Below are 18,881 nucleotides of genomic sequence, written 5' to 3' on the forward strand. Positions count from 1 at the left end.
TCATCAACCTCCGTCAGTGTACTGAGACTAAAATTCCAAAGAATCAGCAGACCAAAATGACTGCTACCTCACAGGGTCGGGTCTGTGAAAACAGCTCAACGTCATTTCAGCACTACCCATGCACACCTTTGTTTACAACCACTAGAATGCTTCCTTTGTACCTCCAGGATCCTTCTTGTAGGTTCTTCTGGAGATGTATCAAAGTTTAGCAGGATGTAAAGGCTTTCTCAAAAGGTCCCTTCATCCCTCCCTGGAGAGACGTTCTTAATGAGGTTATATATCATCTGGTGTCCCACCAAAGGTACAACAGTTCAGCCAGGTCTGGAGCTCAGAGTGGAACTTAGAGTACCCAAAGCCAGGTAGGCATACTCCAGTTTATATTTAGCAGAAGTACGGGGAAAGCTTTTTACCTACAAACCTATGACTGATTCCACTCACAGAATTGCTCCCCCTTTTTTTTCGTAGAATCAGAGAATAGTTAGGGTTGGAAAGGACCTTAAGATCATCCAGTTCCAACCCCCTGCCATGAACAGGGACACCTCCCACTAAATCATCTCACCCAAGGTTTTGTCCAGCCTGGCCTTGAATACTGCCAGGGATGGAGCATTCACAGCTTCCCTGGGCAACCCATTCCAGTGCCTCACCACCCTTACAGTAAAGAACTTCTTCCTTATATCTAACCTGAACTTCCCCTGTTTAAGTTTTATCCCATTACCTTTTGTCCTATCACTACAGTCCCTGATGAAGAGTCCCTCCCCAGCATCCCTATAGGCCCCCTTCAGGTACTGGAAGGCTGCTATGAGGTCTCCACGCAGCCTTCTCTTCTCCAGGCTGAACAGCCCCAATTTCCTCAACCTATCTTCATACGGGAGGTGCTCCAGTCCCCTGATCATCCTCGTGGCCTTTCTCTGGACTTGTTCCAACAGTTCCATGTCCTTTTTATGTTGAGGACACCAGAACTGCACACAATACTCCAAGCGAGGTCTCATGAGATCAGAGTAAAGGGGCAGGATCACCTTTTTCCTGGATCTCTTCTTCATCATTCACATAAACTGCATGTATGGACTCCTGCTGAGTTCCCAGAGTTAGGGGCCAGCAACAGGTACTGCAGATGCTGACTTACTCAGGCTCAGATTGCTGCCAGGTGCATGGTGAATCCAGGTTCTGGATGTATTGCAACCATTGTAAGAAGGCTGATTGTGTGAGAAATTTGTTCAAGCACCTGCTCCATGAGTGAGATATTACAACAAGGTGAGATGTGAATGCAAAATGAAGTATGTTTTGAAGGCATTTCCTCATTAAACTCATCTTCCTTTCAGATAGGCTTAGTGGATAAGGGAGAAAGCTAATTTTGGGTTCATTGACACCAAATCTCAGAGGCCCATGTTAATGACAAACCAAAAAGGACAGGGAAACCGTCTCTCATGAGGGGACACCATTCTCTGCAGGGTTAAATGTTGTTCACCCACAGAGATTTGTGAGAAGTTGTCCCCAGGGTTGCCTACATCCAGTTTTCGATAAGCATGCCAAAGTACAGTGGTTGAGCTGGGAGAGAATCCACCTTGCATCTAAACATTCCACAATTGGTTCTGGGCCCATCCTGTTCCAGAAAGCATGGGTAAGAAACAAAAAAGGGGAAAATCAATCAAATTAATATGAACAAATTAGCCTAAAGATTTTTGGCATGCAGTAACTGTATCGTGCTCTTTGTTCATGAGGTTCCTCTCTAGAAGGCTGAGAGAATGGGTTTGTTGTTTTTTGGGGACTTGCTGCATAGCAACTATTGCTACAGGTAGTGCCCTTTAGGTTTTGTAATTTTAAACAAAGGCTGACAACAAAGCTTTTATTTGTAGTCATGTTCCTCGTTGCTGTTTAGAGCCAGATACCCACTTAGCTGTCGATGTGCAGAGCCAGATACCCACTTAGCTGTATACCGTGTCAGAATTTGGACGTGTTCCCTAAGTTCCTGTTATTTACCAGTCGCAGGATTACCGTTTTACTGCTGGCAGCTGACTGTGTGCTACGTGTGAGGCATTTGTTACAGCCTCTGCCAAGGCTTTTCATTCTACTCAGGTCTTGGTGTTTTGTTTGCATCCAAAAGAGATTTGGCCTCCACATTCTGCAAACTGCAGAGGAGAATATTTAATCTCTCTAAGTTTGTATTAATATACATAAAAAATAGCTCTGAAATAGCTGTTTTAACCACTTTTTATATGAATTTATGTTTCAGCCTTAGTAAAGACCATCTCTTGCAATTCCCATTTTCTTAATCTTTTCCCCAGTTTTGTTCTAATAAAGCTTGGATTTTGTGAGTTTAGAAGGCAAAGGTGGAATCAGGTCTACATAAAAGGGCCTCTAACTTTGACACACAACACCCTGCGGTAACGATTAACAATTTAAATTTATCATTGAAGGAGAAGGTGCCTGTATTGATTATTTCAGGTTAAACACAAGGAAGAAGTTCTTTACTGAGAGGGTGGTGAGTCACTGGCACAGGTTCCCCAGGGAAGTGATAAATGCTCCATCCCTGGCAGTGTTCAAGGCCAGGCTGGACAGAGCCTTGGGTGACATGGTCTAGAATGAGGTGTCCCTGCCTATGGCAGGGGGTTGGTACTAAATGATTTTTAAGGTCCTTTCCAAACCTCACTAGTCTGTGATTCTGTGAATTTGTATAATGATCTTGTGGTGTCTGAAGGATAAAATATATAAGCAAATTAGTACATCAGTGAATATTTCCTCCTCTCTTCCTCAGGATAAGGCACCTGAAAGCAAGGAACGGATGCACTGTACAGGTATTGGTAATATTTTATAGGGCTGTACTGCAGTGCTTCATGTTCCTGGCTGACTATGGAGACTTCCACAAAACATTCCTCCAGGGTGGGAGACAGATGAACTCTGAAAAGCACAGCAATAATTTTTGATACAGAAATGGATCAGCAAACTGATTCAGATGCTTACACAGCATTACATCAACCCATCAGAGGAGTGAATATGGCTTATGCTGCAGCTATGTATGTGGAGTGCTTTCCACATTTCAATTAAGGCTAAAGAGGACTCTAGATCAAAATTCTTCACCTCCAGGATTAATGCTGTAGGCTGAATAGTAGGATTTGGTGCTGTAGCTGTTGAGTCTTGGAAAAATCACAGTCTTTTATGTGTGGGACCGGCACATCCTGTACACACTGACCAGCAAGAATGCCTCAAGGGCTGTGAGCTCAGGATTGTCCAGCCTGCAGATTTCAAGTGGTTGTAGACAGGAGAGAAAACAGATGCTTGAAAAGCAATTTTTGTTGATTTCCCCTCCTCTCCTGAGTTGTGGGGCCCAAGACTGGGTGCAATCCTGTAACTTTACAAGTGCCATCTAGATTGAAAGCATGAACTGTGCTGTGTCACATATTACATTCCCCATTTGCACTGTCATTTCAGTGTCACTCTTGTACTAGGGCATTGCCTCTTGTATTTTTAAGACTGAACCATGACACTGCATTCAAATATACCCAGGACGAGATGTAGATTCTAATCCAGCTTTTGAACCTGGAGCTGCTCAGACTCTCCAGCCTCATACACCCAGACTTTTAGATGTTTTACTTAGTTCAGTTTTAGTTTAGTTTTGTTTCCTTTTCCTTTGGCAGCTAGCACCCTTGGAAATCAGACTTCGAAACGCCGTATGCCTTTGCAGCAAAACCCGAACTATTCATCCGAGTTGAAGTGGGGCCACCTGGTGGTGCAGAGTGGGCCACGCAAGATAGGATCACCCGAAGGCAGGTAGGTGCTTAATGGCTCGCGTGTTTTTATGCTTCTGATGTGAACTCTTGTATCTCAAGGCTCTCTATCATGCCTGTTCTTTCTCCCCCTCTGATTGCCTCCCTCTTTCCCCGAGTTTCCTGTCTCACTAGCTTGTTCATCAGTTTGCCCCAAGTCTTCCTCCCTAACTTGCTAAGATGTGAGGACTGTGCCTGCAACTGGGCAGGAAAATATGGCATAATGGATTTGATTTATTAGCACCTTCCTTAAGTTCTAACCGAACTTTATGGCTCAGTGTTGTATAAAAACGGATTATGAAGCAGTTAATTTTCAGTTGCTGACATTTGAAAAGGCATGTTCTTTTGTGTGCTTTGATTCTTCTCCGGTGTTTTTTCTGGGGGGATATTTGTCTATTCACCCTCTTTGAATATCTCTTTGAGCTTGATCTTCATAAGACAATCTGAAAAACATGGTGTGATATATGGTTATGTTTGAACATCTGATCTGCCATTAGGCATTTTCTGTGTGAAATGCAGCTCCATAACTCTGTTATTTAATTTCAGCCAATATTCTGCTGATGTATTCACACGATTAAACCTGCAGATAACATTGTGTTCCAGGAATCCATATGCGTGTGTATCAAAGAGAAATGGCTTTCATGAAAAGGAGTTCCTGGAACAAAAATGAAACCCAACAAACAGAGCTCTAGACACTCCATATGTGTTTCTCTGTATCATTCCAGCCCAGTGTTTCCACTTCTGAAGGTGCTTATGTCCTCACAAGGCAGTTTTTCCAACTCTTTGGCAAGAACTTTGATAACACTGTAAGAGAAATTATTCCTCCAACAGGTATACCTACCCCCCCGCACCCCCAATTAACCATTAGGTTCTAGTTAGTATATATCATAACTAATTAATAGCCACCCTTGCCAACTTCAAACAAACACCACAACCACCACCTCTCCCCAGAAAATACACACAAATACGACTCAAGGTAACCCCAAAGAGGGCTTCTTCAGGTTGATAACAACTCCACTTGGGAAGCAAAGGTCTCCTCCTTGCAATTTCAAAGAGGATGTGGGGTTTAGTGTTTCCTGTCTGGTCATCATGCAGCCTTGCAAAATTGTACTTACCTAAGGCAATGATGTATTGGAAGCACGAGCAAAATACCCTTGGCAATTTTTCTTTGTTTTGATGTATTTCTTCCATGATGTTAAAGACCACAGTAATAGGTTTTTATACCAGTAAAACTATGTAGTATTTTTCCCCTTGTACTTTTGGTTTTCACTGTTTATCAGGACAAACTGTGCAACTCTTCCCATTGAAATGATGGAACAGTGGAAAGGACCATGAGTTCAGCAGGCTGGAGGAATGCCTGGTTGCTGAGCCACCTATTCTGCCACGTGAATCAGAAGAATTTGCTGAAAGATTGACTACCCCTGGCTTATAATGCAGTAATGTAATTCCTTACGTCCTTCATGGATGGTTTACTCCTGTCTTGTTTTCAGTGTCTTTTTCCAGCAATCTGCTGTCTTGGAATGAGAAACAGAGATGGAAACCAAATCTAATGATCTGCAGTCAATGAAGAGAACTCTTCGTGCTCTTAGCAATGGCAGAAACACCAAAGACAAGTGCCAGATATTAGCTCAGCACATGGATATGGCAGCACTAACTTTTGCAGCAGTGTCCTGGGTAGTTTGTTTATGCACAGAATTGAAGAAACCCATCAGAACAACAGTGTAGGAAATATCATCATTTATCTACTCAGATGAAGGAGAAAATAAAGCAATTTCTATCCTGATTTGAAAAAAATAACAAATAAAAAAGGTCAATGGCCCTATGGAAAGCAGACCCTCTGATGGTCCCCATTATGGATTTACTTTAGCAGAAATTGAGACTTAATATTTTCCTTAATGCAAAATCAGGGACGATTTTCCATTCAGCCTACTACCTGCTTTAATTTCAAAATAATAATACGAGAAAAACCTTCATACACATTACCATACAAAAATCTTAGAAGAACCAGAACTTAATAATACCTTTTACATGTTATTTTATCTACTTTTTATGCTGATTTAGTCTTGCAGCATTTTGTGCAATGGGCTGGGATTGGTTGCATGGCATCAATGGTAATGCCATGCTTGTGTTAGCAGCATCATTATCATAGAATCATAGAATGGTTTGGGTTGGAAGGGACCTTAAAGCTCATCCAGTTCCAACCCCCTGCCATGGGCAGGGACACCTTCCACTAGACCAGGTTGCTTCAAGCCCCGTCCAACCTGGCCTTGAACGCTGCCAGGGATGGGGCAGCCACAGCTTCTCTGGGCACCCTGTGCCAGCGCCTCAGCACCCTCACAGGGAAGAGCTTCTTCCTAATGTCTAATCTAAATCTACCCTCTGTCAGTTTAAAGCCATTTCCCCTTGTCCTATCACTACTTGCTCTCATAAAATGCTCTCATAAAAAAAGCCCCTCTCCAGCTTTCCTGGCAATTCCTTTAGGGACTGGAAGGCTGCTATTTATTTAATTATTGATCTTACGGTTACAGTGTTGGTGCTGCTTGAATGCTTAAAACTCTTATCAGACACTTTTTAGTGGCATTACTAGTAGCAGTGGTTTTGCGGACTTGTAGATGACCACAGCATATGGGTTCTCCGCTCTGAAGACAGAACCAGCAACGTAACTTGTTGCAAGCATTAAGCTTTCTTTTGATTTTACACACTGCTTTGGAACCATGAGCCCGCAGTGACCTGCCCTACTGAAGCAAGCTGCCCTTGGCTGCTACGGAAACCCCAGTTACACTTTCCGGGAGGAAGGGTCGACTTGGAAGGCTCGGGTATCCCGGGACTGGTGGAAGGTGCCCGCGGCCACCGGCGGCTTGTGAGCTATCCGCGGTGCTGAAAGGGGTCCCGGGCCCTGCGAGGCCACGGGAGGGGTCAGTTTAAAGCCATCCCCCTTGTCCTGTCACTACATGGCCTTGTAAAAAGTCCCTCTCCAGATTTCTTGTCAGCCCCTTCAGGCACTGGGAGCTGCTTTAAGGTCTCCCCAGAGGCTTCTCTTCTCCAGGATGAACAACCCTAACTCTCTCAGTCTGTCTTCATAGGAGAGGTGCTCCACCCCTCTGATCATCTTCATGGCCCTCCTCTGGACTCACTCCAACAGGTCCACATCCTTCTTATGTTGGACTCCTCAAAGCTGAGTGCAGGACTGCAGGTGAGGTCTCACAAGAGCAGAGTAGAGGGGGAGAATCACCTGCCTCAACTTCCAGGCCACACTTCTCTTGATGCAGTCCAGGATAGGGTTGGCTTTCTGGGCTGTGAGTGCACATTGCTGGGTCATGTTAAGCTTCTCACTAACCAGTACCCTCAAGCCCTTCTCCTCAGGCTCAACACAGCTTGTAGTTGTGCTTGGGATTGCAAGTCATTATGCAATATGCTCCTTTGCAATACCCTTCACATAAAGAACATGCCAGTGACGTGTAGTGTAAAACCCTTTAAAGACAGTGAAAGTAAGCATGTACTTACAAATTTGTTCCTATGACTTCAAGTAAGGAAAGCATTTGTAAGTACGTCTCACAGGCAAATAAATAAAAAGCATGCAGATATTTAGTTTTATGAAACAACAATAAAAAATCCCAAATTGCCTCCTGAATAGTTTTGCAAATTATTTCAATTTTTATTCCATCTTGTATTTCTACTTTTATTCGTATTTCAGTTGATTCCAGAGGACAAATTATCAAGTCCTGTGAATAAAAACCCCTGTCAAGTTCTTCATCACGCTGTGATCCAGTCTACAAAGCTGGGCAAACGGGTGTGTCAGCAGAGAAAGGTGAGCATTGCTATAGAAAGATTTGCACTACTTTGCAATTAGGTCATGCCAAAGAGCACCTCTATATCCTAAAAAACCTCTAAATAACATTGAGTAATTTTGCATAAGTGCAAATGAGACCCTTGCATTAAAACAAAGTTGCTTGTTTGTTGTTTAGTAATTACTCCTGCTTACCTTTTGTTTAAAATGCACCCATGGCATCATTGATATCACTGCAGTGTGCCTACACCTTTTCAGGATGTATTTGATTTTTAGTGCAGCACTGTCAGATGAACTGGCAAAGCAAACCGTGGACAAAGAAATCTTTAATGTACTAAACCTCCCTCTCTCCTCTCCCCCCAGCCCCAGCTATTCAATTGTTCAGCATGAAGTTCTAAGCGTTGTCCATAAAATTCCCTCTTGCAAAGGGAAATAAAAGACTGTGACTGTTGGGATATAAATTTTTGATCACATATATGTAGTAGCAGTCTCCATTAAAAAGATTATTTCAATTCAGGTATATTAAATTTGTTGCTGTAATAAATACCACTGCTTGAATCTCTGTTAAAATCTAAGCTACCTATTTCAGACTTTCAGTCTTCTCCATAATCTGGAGGGACTTTTATAATCTATACATGCAGATGTATTAAATGTGGAATGTCCTCTTCCTGAGGTGCCCTTTAATATCTTCTGATAGGTAAGAACCATGGTTTGTTCTTTAACTATACCCCCGGATTGCAGGTTGAACAGTGGGAATTAAACTTCTAGCAACAGCCTGTCTATATACACAGTGAAACACATCCTGCTCTTCTTTACACAATCATAAACCAAGAGTAAATCCACAGAATTTAATGTAAGCATGACTGTAAGCACAGGCAAATATGCCCCAAAGTTCTGAGGGACTATGAATGGCAAGCCAAAAATAACAACTGTGCTTACTTAAAGCATAAAGCTAATAAGTGGTTTCACTGGAGTAATTAACTTTAAATGAAATCTTCATATTTAAGTTCTCAGTCAGCTCACAGGGAACTGGTTGTTAAGGTGAAGCGTTACCTGTAATCATCTCACACACATGACAGCCAAACTTCCTCTTGTTTTGTTATGACATTCTTGCATGGATTTTATGCTAAAGTGACAGTTGTGGAAGATGACTCTTTTATTTAAGCTGAGAACAGGCAAAATACAAGCAGAAACCATGACAGTGTCTCAGATGCTCTTCTACAAAGCGGCAGGCGCTCTGAGGAGACAGCACACAGTTCACAGCCTGCAGCCAGTTACCACCTGGCTGCCTCTTTCAGCACATGCTTCTCATCATGGAATAGCAACCCTCGGGCTCCTTCTTCTCCCAGATTTTATTCTGTTCCTCCAGGCCAGCAGTAAGAGTGTGAGGGAGAAAAGTAGTGGTGACAGGCTGAGAGGAAAGTGGGAAGAAAATGCCTTCTTCTGTTCCTTTTGTAAGGAAGAACAGCAATTTTCTGCAGCATGAGATGGGGAAGATGTGGGAGAAAGTAGTTTTTCTTCCAGGTGTTTTCCCCTCTGTTGCAAGCTCCTCTGTCTTCACCTCCTGTGTGGCTCTTACTTCTCCACCCTTCCCTTTAGAGTAACTCTACACTCTGTATGTCAGCAGACCACTATGAGTCATTTAGGCAGCAGGGTGCTGGGTACACTCCTTCCTCCCCCCGGCCTTATCCTTGTGTATTTTCTCACTGTCATGGCTATCACTTTATGATCTCAAACACTTGCAACCCCTTTTCCAAGGGGACATGTTTCCTTCCCCACTAACCCCCTCATCTTGCGTCTGCCTATGTAAGGTAGAGAAACAGTTAGAGGTACTTTGGTTCAGGCGTTTGACTTGGAAATGTAATTTTAATTCCAGCCACGAGGGGACCTTCACAGTTCGTTGTCTTTTCCGCAGGTTCCTGTGATCCACACATTGAGATCTATACAGCCTTGTGCACTTCCACCAATGTACTACATCTCCGTCCTAGCCGAGGATCTGCTCAAACCCCAGTATTCCCTGCTAAGTCAGTTGTCATATCCTTGGAATCTACATCCAACTTTATTCCACTGCTTAAATCCAACAGCATCTTTCCTGCGTTTGCCCGGCAGCTTTGCATTTCCCTCTCCATGTCACCAATGTTCCATAGCCTCTGGGTTGCCTAGGGGTAACACCATGGGGTACTAGCAGCTAAGCTGACAGCAGGGCTGGGGAATGGAAGAAGTAATTTCTGTGTGTGCCAATCCAGATTCTGGGCCAGAGATCCAGGGTAGGGGACAGCCAAAGCTGTTCAGCTGAAGCTGAAGCATTGCTTGTGTTCCTGCTCATCTTAATAATCCAGCCACAGTATGATTTTAACATTTGCTGTCCGAGTTACAGCTTTGCTGCTTCTTAGGTAAAAGCAGATTCCTAATTCTTTTTTTTCATATGGCATTCATGGAGCAGATGTCCAGAGTTCTTGTCAAAAAGACTCCAAGTCTTGCACAGAGAAGTGTGGCAAATAGCCTACAAAAACTAATCTGACAAATAAAGACCTGCATTTATTGATGCAAGTGCTTGCACATCAGATAATGTTAAGGATAATGTTTAACATTATTAAGATAATGTTAAAGCTAGGGATGTTAAGGATAACAGGAAGGGATTCTACAGGTACATAGCGAATAAAAAACAGACTAGGGACAACATAGGCCCCCTCCGGAAGCTATCAGGAGAACTGGCTACACAGGATTTGGAGAAGGCTGAGGTTCTGAATGACTTCTTTGCCTCGGTCTTCACTGGCAAATGCTCTGACGGCACCAACCAAGTCTTGGAAGGTAAACGCAGGGACTGTGAGAATGAAGACCTTGGGCCCACTGTAGGAGAGGATCTGGTTCGAGACCATCTTCAAAATCTGAACGTGCACAAGTCCGTGGGACCTGATGGAATCCATCTGTGGGTCCTGAAGGAGCTGGCGAATGAAGTTTCTAAGCCACTGGCCATCGTATTTGAAAAATCATGGCAGTCAGGTGAAGTTCACAACAACTGGAAAAAGGGAAATATAACCCCCATTTTCAAGAAGGGGAAAATGGAAGACCCGGGGAATTACAGACCAGTCAGTCTCACCTCTGTGCCTGGGGAAATCTTGGAGCAGATTCTCCTGGAAGGCATGCTAAGGCACATGAAAAACAACAAGGTGCTTGGTGACAGCCAGCATGGCTTCACTAAGGGGAAATCCTGCCTGACCAATTTGGTGGCCTTCTATGATGGGGCTACAGAACTGATGGACAAGGGTAAAGCAGTTGACGTCATCTACCTGGACTTGTGCAAAGCGTTTGACACTGTCCCACACAACATCCTTCTCTCTAAATTGGAGAGATATCAATTTGATGGATGGACCACTCGGTGGATAAAGAACTGGCTGGATGGCCGCACACAAAGAGTTGTGGTCAATGGCTCAATGTCCTGCTGGAGACCAGTAATGAGTGGTGTCCCTCAGGGATCGGTGTTGGGACCGGTCTTGTTTAACATCTTCGTCGCTGACATGGACAGTGGGATTGAGTGTGCCCTCAGCAAGTTTGCCAATGACTCCAAGCTGTGTGGTCCGGTTGATACGCTGGAGGGAAGGGATGCCATCCAGAGGGACCTTGACACGCTTGTGAGGTGGGCTGATGCCAACCTTATGAAGTTCAACCATGACAAGTGCAAGGTCCTACACCTGGGTCGGAGCAATCCCAGGCACAGCTACAGACTGGGCAGAGAAGAGATTCAGAGCGGCCCTGCAGAGAAGGACTTGGGGGTGCTGGTTGATGAGAAAATGAACATGAGCCAGCTTCAGTGTGCGTGCAGCCCAGAAAGCCAACTGTATCCTGGGCTGCATCAAAAGGAGCGTGACCAGCAGGTCGAAGGAGGTGATCCTGCCCCTCTACTCTGCTCTTGTGAGACCTCACCTGGAGCATTGTGTGCAGTTCTGGTGTCCTCAACATGAAAAGGACATGGAACTGTTGGAACAAGGCCAGAGGAGGCCACGAGGATGATCAGGGGACTGGAGCACCTCCCGTATGAAGACAGGCTGAGGAAGTTGGGGCTGTTCAGCCTGGAGAAGAGAAGGCTGCGTGGAAACCTTATAGCAGCCTTCCAGCACCTGAAGGGGGCCTATAGGGATGCTGGGGAGGGACTCTTCATCAGGGACTGTAGCCAGCCCGTCTCTTTTTCACTTTCCAGGTGGAGCTGTCATCTGCACGTCAGCCACTGGAGGGAACCTCAGCCTTAGTCATGAAGAAAAAGCCCTTAGGAGAGGTCGGATCTTCCCTTAGAACCGACCAGCTTCCAGGCCCATGTACCTTTCCTTGAGTTCTGAAAAAGGGCCTTGCTAAATGAAAACGTATCCATCTTTTTTTTTCTCCCCCAATTGTATCCTGAAAGAGATAACTACTTATAAATGTTGTTTTGCTTTCATTTGTTGTATCCAGGAGAGACATGGGAATCACAGCTCTCAATGACATTTCAGGTCATGCTCAGGTAGGAACTGAAGGACATGGTGTTTCTCAGCTGTCCCGCTCAGAGCCCTCTGAGAAGTCTCTTGTGGGCAGTTAAGTATTTTGTATGTACCAACTAGGCCAAGTTAAGCCCAAGACTCTCCTTTGCATCATATTTAAACCACTGTCTATGTGAAAGTTTTATAATCTGTTGCAAAGTGCCCATAGCATCTTTACCTCTGTGTTGTCGAGGCTTATACACTCTACAAGAATGCAAACTAAAAGGAAGTAAGAACAAGCAACAGATTAAGGATAACAATGTTTATAAAGGGATATCATGGGAATCATAGAATGGTTTATGCTGGAAATGACCTTAAAGATTATCTAGTTCCAACCCCCTGCCATGGGCAGGGACACCTCACACTAAACTAGGTTGCTCAAAGCCCCATCCAACCTGGCCTTGAATGCTGATAAGGATGGACTATTCACAGTTTCCTTCAGCAGCCTGTTCCAGTGCCTCAGCACTCTCACAGTGAAGAATTTCTTCCTTAAATCTAACCTAAATCTCCCGTTTCAGTTTCAACCCATTGCCCCATGTCCTATCACTACAGTCCCCGATGAAGAAATAAAGGCCAAAAGTTCATTTTGTAACAGGACTGTGTGAAACAAGGAGCCCCAGCGGCCAGAAGCAATACCAGTATGAATCAGAACGGCTGCAATAAACAAAACTCTTTACCCCTAGAGGTGGGAACATGATCTCGTGGTTACAGTAGCAGAGAGCAAATCTGAAGCACCCGTTTCTGCCCTTGATTCTCTATATGACTGTAGTCAACCCATGTACTGCCTGTACATCAGTTTACCTACCTGTAAAACAGGGACACATGTATCTGTTATCAGATCTAGCTCCTGCCAAACACCATTAATGGATGCTGACAGCCCTTTGCTGACAGGAATGCAGGATTTCACAAGTGGAAAGTAGGAGTCATTGCCACTTTGCCAGAAGTGAGAGCACCACTCTTGTTAAAACAGTTGTGCACTTCCACACAAACGTGGTGATACCCGACTGACTGAAGAATCTCTTTATTCTCTTGGTAGTGTTGAAAGACTTTGAGTTAAATCTCACACAAAATTCAGTGATCAGTAGCCCTCTAAAGCTGACATGCTATAAAAGCAGTCAATTAAACCCATCTAATCTTATCCAACCAGATAAGATTCAATCACCAATCACCATTTATCAGTATTATTGAAAGGACACTTTTCTATTTTTCTACACACATTAATTAATTAAAATTAAATGTTTGCATATATTTTGCTTCTATCCCCATTAACTGAAAGTAGTAAAACCTTTAAGATTGTATTTTATGACCTAACTATTAACTAATCTTAGCCCTATACAGAGTGAGTTGTTGATCTCAGAACCGTTGCTAAGGTTAAGGTTTCCTAAATAAGCAAACCTTTTAAATAAGGTTTCCTAATCACAGACCACACATAACCCTGTAACTGCAGAGTCAGCAGACAGAGCAACGGCCGACAGAGGCTGGAAACCAAAATGTCCTTCCACGTGCAGCAAGGCTCCCTGGCGGGGTTCCTGTCTGGCCTGTGACAGATCCCACTGAACCTCTCGCCTGTGCGCAGATGCTTTTCTATCTTGCTTACCTACAGCTGGAAGCTGCCACAGCTGCGTAAGTTAAATGGGTGCAACCTCTGTGTGCGTAATCTCGAATAGCCATTTAAAACTGGCCTCTGTGTTTTCTATTCTAAAATATGTATTCACTACCATGAGACCTCTTATAAAACCATCAATTATAAAATCATAGAATCATAGAATAGTTAGGGTTATGGAAAGGACCTCAAGATCATCTTGCTCCAACCCCCCTGCCATGGGCAGGGACACCTCACACTAAACCATCCCACCCAAGGCTTCATCCAACCTGGCCTTGAACACCACCAGGGATGCATGCTGTATATTAAACTCTTACGACTTTAGGTATGTATTAGGCCTTGTCAGGCATCATATTTTGAGGCTGCCTTTCTGCACTATAAAATTTGAAACTATTTATAAAGTTCATCCTTGAAGTGGTGACTCTTTATCTTCTTCCAGAAAGAACTTAAACCCATTATGGTCTACCATGAAGGAATACCCTCCTACAGGCACTTCTCTCTGTTGGTGAGAAGCTTTCCTGCCAACCATTTTCTTCTGTACTTTACCACTAGTGTTTTTACACACTTTGCTGGTAGCTGTCACCCCACCATGTACACCTTGGCAGCTCCTTGGGACAACCCCAACCGGTTAAAGAACTAAATCCACCACAAGCCTTGGCTATTTCGTCTGGAATTTCAGACAGCCCAAAATTCCCGGCTTGGCACCACCTAATTGCAGAAAAGCGCATGAAGACACCTGGATTTTTATTTACGAAGCTTTATTTCTGACGTTTTATTCCTGAAGCTGCCTTCCTGCCTGCTCCGGGGCTCTGCGAGTGGCACGAGAGCAGACACGTCGCTCGGTGCCTGTTCCAGCTGACTTTTACAAAGACAACTTGCAAGATGGGGCTATAAAATGGTCAGCAGCAGCCGAATAATTCTTAGCCCTCTATGACTATCTTAGCCCTAGATTCATAATAGTCTGAATGGATAGCAATAACTTACGGTGTCAGAGGACCAGGGAGTCCCAGTGCGGCCCGTGCATTGCTGTGTTATGTGCTGGGTGAGTGCAGCCCCTCCTGCAAGGAGCTCGCAGCCGGAGCACCAGGAGAGAGACAACAGATGGCAAGAGACAGATGGGAGAGTGCAAGGAAACAATGAGATAAATGAGCAAAAACTAAGTTGAACACTTCAGCATTTGGTTCCAGAGTTGTTCGTTTTAATAACCATCTCAGCTGATGAAACCCTCCGGGGGGATGCCTTTAACATTCCGAAGGTTTTAGTGATTACTATGGCAAGTGCACCCCTGCTTGCGCTGCATTCGGGTGAGGAGTGAGTGGGAGCCCAGCAGGTAGCTGCGGGGGGGGTGTTCTCTGCTGGCATTCGTTCAGCCGGGGGGGGCCGGGTACCTCGGCCACCTGGGGCTGACGGCGCCCCGCTCCCGCACGGCTCAGGCGGCGAAGCGCGGACTGAGGGAAAGCCGGGCTTTGCGGGAGGCCGCTCTGCCCCGCAGCCCCACCACCCGCCGGGGCGGGCCGCCTCTCTTCCCCCTCAGCGCGGATGGGCGCTGCCCCGGCCCGCGAGCGCCGCGCAGCCGCCATGCGCGCCCCGGGGGAGCTGCGACCCCCGGCCGGGGGCGGCGGGCGCTGAGGTAAGGCGGGGGGCGGCACCTCCGGCAAAGCGAAACCAAAAGGGCGGCGGCGAAGTAGGCGGGCGGGCGGGACGGGGCTCCCCGCGGCGCGGCTCGCTCCTCCCCTCAGCGCCGAGGCGGAGCGGGGCGGTGTCGGCGGGTTGGTCGTGCCCCTATGGCCCTGGCGGCGGGTCAGCGGGCCCGGTAGCTGCCTTCGGCTGTCGCCGCGGGTGAGTCAGAGCTGCCCAGCGAGGGCGAGCTGGAGATGAGCCTCGCCGCCGTTCTCCGAGCGGCGGCCGGAGGCTGAGCCACAAAGAAGTTTCCCGGGCGGTCGGCGGCAGCGCGGCGCTCCCCCATGCACACGCCCGGCCGCCGGCCCTGGGGCGCTGCCCCGCAGGCGCCCGGCGCCGACCGCGCCGTGCAGCCCCGCGCGGGGCTGCACAGCAGCCCGGAGCTCTGCCGGTCCAAGCGGCTGAGCGTCGGGGAGCTCCGCTCCCTCTTCGAGGCTCGCTGCGCCGCTGTCGCCGCCGCCGCCGCCCGGCAGCTGCCCGACCCGGCGAAGAGGGGCTGCCGGCCCCCCAACGGGGTGCTGCCGCCCGTCATCCCCCGGCTCACCGTCACCGCCGAGGAGAGCGAGGAGGCGCAGGGCAGCCCCCAAGCGCAGCCGCCGCGCACGGAGGGCGGCTGGCTGAGGACGGACCGCTCGCTGCACCTGCAGTCCCGGCGGCTTTCCACCTCCTCGCTGTCCTCCACCGGCTCCTCGTCCCTCCTGGAGGACTCTGAGGACGACGTGCTGAGCGACACGGAGTGCAGGAGCCAGGGCATCGTGCACCTGGAGCACGGCGAGGACACCAACCAGGTAGGGGCTCTTGGGGGACGGGGAGGGAAGGGGACGGTTTGCCGCGGGGAGCTCCCTCTTGGAGCGAGGTTTCCATGACCCAACTCCACGCGAACTCCGCGAAACTCCTGTCCTGGGGCCGGCAGCAGCGCGGTACCGCATACAGGCGGCTGTGCCCGTTTGAAAGACGCTGCTGCACGTTGGCTCTCCTCAAACCCGGCCAGGTGCGCGCTCTTTCCTTCCTGCTGCGAAACTGCTTGATGTCCCGAGAACGCGGGGATCGTAAGTGGGTTCTTTTCTTCTGCTTCCTTTTGTTTTGGTTTGGTGGGTTTTTTTTTTGTTTGTTTTGGTTTTTTGGGTTTTTTTTTGTTTTTTTTTTCCCAGTCTCCTTTATCAGATTTCCAAAATAAATTTTTTCCAGCCATTTACCAGCAGGTATTTTTTTTTTCTTCGTCTCTTTCAATCCTGGAGTCTGTGGTTGTCAATTTTTGATCTGCTTCTTACTGTGAGCATGACAGGAGATGGGGAGGAGCTTGGAATGGGTAGAATGCATGCTTTTGTCCGTTCTGGCAGTAACACATTCTTCTCAGTAAATCCCCTCTGTAATTTGGCAGCTTTCATCCATGAAGTGCACTTTTAAAGGCATATAGTTAGTTGCTTTCTTATGATCTTTGATGTATATTTGCCTGACTCTTTATGGTATGCTTCTTGGGGTACAAAGTAGCTGAAATCTGTTGCTTTAGCAAATTCCACCTCCTACCGTTTTTGAGACCTCAAACTGTTGTTCTGCTGCCAGCTCGTAGGCACAGAATTGTTTTCAAGCAGAGCATATGTTCTGAAATAATGTATAAGCAAGAAGCAACTTATAGGTGAAACCTCCAGCTGGACTTTTCTCATGGTAATTGTGGGTTTACTACTGTAGAGGACGCATAGTACAGGGGCTGAAATGCTGTGCACAGCATCGGTTTTGTTCGCATCAACTTGTGGCCTGGGTTTGGAAGAGAGAAAGAAACAGAAGACTTTGTACTTTATCATAACGCCTATCAAGAAACCGATAATAATACTACTTAATTTGTACTGATCCTGAGATAGAATCTGGTGCGTAGGGGAAACGACTACTGTTCTGCTTTCTTTTCTAAAATACATGTTGTGCTAGAGGGTATTTTGTGAAAGCAGCAGAAGAAAAGAAAATAAAAGGTGGAAAAGCCCTAAGGGTCCTTTGACTCAGTACCCCTGCTATTGCAGTGGGCTGTGTTCGTGGTTAATAGGGAGCAAGAATTTAGTGATAACACTTTAGCAATAGGGAGAACTCTGAGATGACGTTGTGGCATCTGGTTAACTTGTCCATGAACATAGGCAGAAGCAAAACCAATTCGTCAGGCAAGAAGCCATGCTACCTTTAAGGTTTGCTTCTGCATCCTTGAAGTCATTGGTATTATATGCAATATTGAGTCCTAAATCATTCACTGGAGCTATATCTTTCCCTGTAGAGTGACAGGGAATGATGCGCATGTATCTAAAGCGTAAGTGGACGTGAGTGGTACTTTTAAATTACGTAAAGTTTCTAGACACTGTAAAGTTGGAAAAGGCTTTGGTCACCTTTTAATTACAAGAAACAAAAGTTGTAAAAGTAAAGAGCAATGGTTTATAGTAAACTAAAAATAGCTGTTTAATGAATAGGACATTCAGTATTTTGGGTGTGTGGGAAGTGAAGAACTGTAATAGTATTATGAGACTCCAGTATTTGGGAAAGTTTTTACAGGTTTCCCAAGTTTAGTGCAGGATTTTTTAATGGCTCATTGGTAAAGTAAGTATTCACTCAAAGGGTAGATCCTTTGTGTTTTTAAAAGCCGAGTTACTCTTCCATGCCTGCAGTGTAGGGGAATATGGGGCAAACTGCCCACCAGGAGCCTGCATTCTGACTTTTCTTTATCTCATTACTCTGTGGCAAGTTGGCAGACCAGAGCTGGGACTGGTGCCTAGGACTCTGAAACAGCAGAGCAAAGTTATCACCAACTTCATGACATTGCTTAATAAATTAAATGGGCCAAATCTTTAATCTGCTTAATGCATGCTTATGTAGTTCATCCTCCTTCCCTTGATGCATTACCCACTGAGAGGTCATATCCTGGGAATCTGCAGTTTTCCTATGGTCAGGCATACTGCCCTTCATCTTAGGTGGCTGCACCGTGTGCTTGCTCGTACCTGGAGGTGACCAGGACAGGATTGTCCTTGTGTTTGATGTCTCTTGGTACCAGGCAATGCTGTGATACTAGCAGTCCCTATGCTCAGCCGTTCAGGCTTTACAGACACTGTTTTCTTGGTGTGTTACGTGCTCACTGCTTCACTAAAGTAGGGGCCTGTGTTTTGAACCTGTATGGGTTGAACTTTACAGAATGTGTCCGTTCTACTAATTAACGTTGAGGCTGCATGAGTAAGCATGTTTTAGAACAGAAGCCTTTGGGTTCAAGGCAGGCACGTAAATGTGGACGTAACTAGAAATCTTATGATAACCTGAGGAATGGGTTTATGTTTTGAAGATTCTGTTTAGAGGCAAATTTTATTCGTATTTGGTTTTAGTGCATGTATTTTAATAGATGAGGGCTTGTTCTCCTAGTGGAACGCATAGGATGAAGACTTTTCTGGAGGAAACTGAAGCCAGAGGTGGGCCAAACTTGCCGTTACCTAATCCATTGGGAATTGTGACATTTTAAAATTTTCTTTGTGCTGGAATTTCCTTAGACATTGCTTTGGAAACGTTAGAATTTAATT

At 46.0% G+C, this 18,881-nt stretch overlaps 1 protein-coding gene across 1 annotated transcript in view; it reads left to right on the forward strand.

Moving 5' to 3' along the window:
- Window positions 1-15,359: 15,359 nt before the first annotated feature.
- The window catches only part of ITPKA (inositol-trisphosphate 3-kinase A), a 38,074-nt gene continuing 34,552 nt past the window's right edge, over window positions 15,360-18,881 (forward strand). Inside the window, exon 1 of the mRNA XM_065684259.1 lies at window positions 15,360-16,130. Within this exon, the coding sequence (XP_065540331.1) occupies window positions 15,627-16,130 (504 nt within the window). The 5' untranslated portion in view covers window positions 15,360-15,626. The remainder of the gene's footprint in view (window positions 16,131-18,881) is intronic.

Source organism: Lathamus discolor, chromosome 6 (assembly GCF_037157495.1).
Source record: "Lathamus discolor isolate bLatDis1 chromosome 6, bLatDis1.hap1, whole genome shotgun sequence".
NCBI classification, from domain to species: domain Eukaryota; kingdom Metazoa; phylum Chordata; class Aves; order Psittaciformes; family Psittacidae; genus Lathamus; species Lathamus discolor.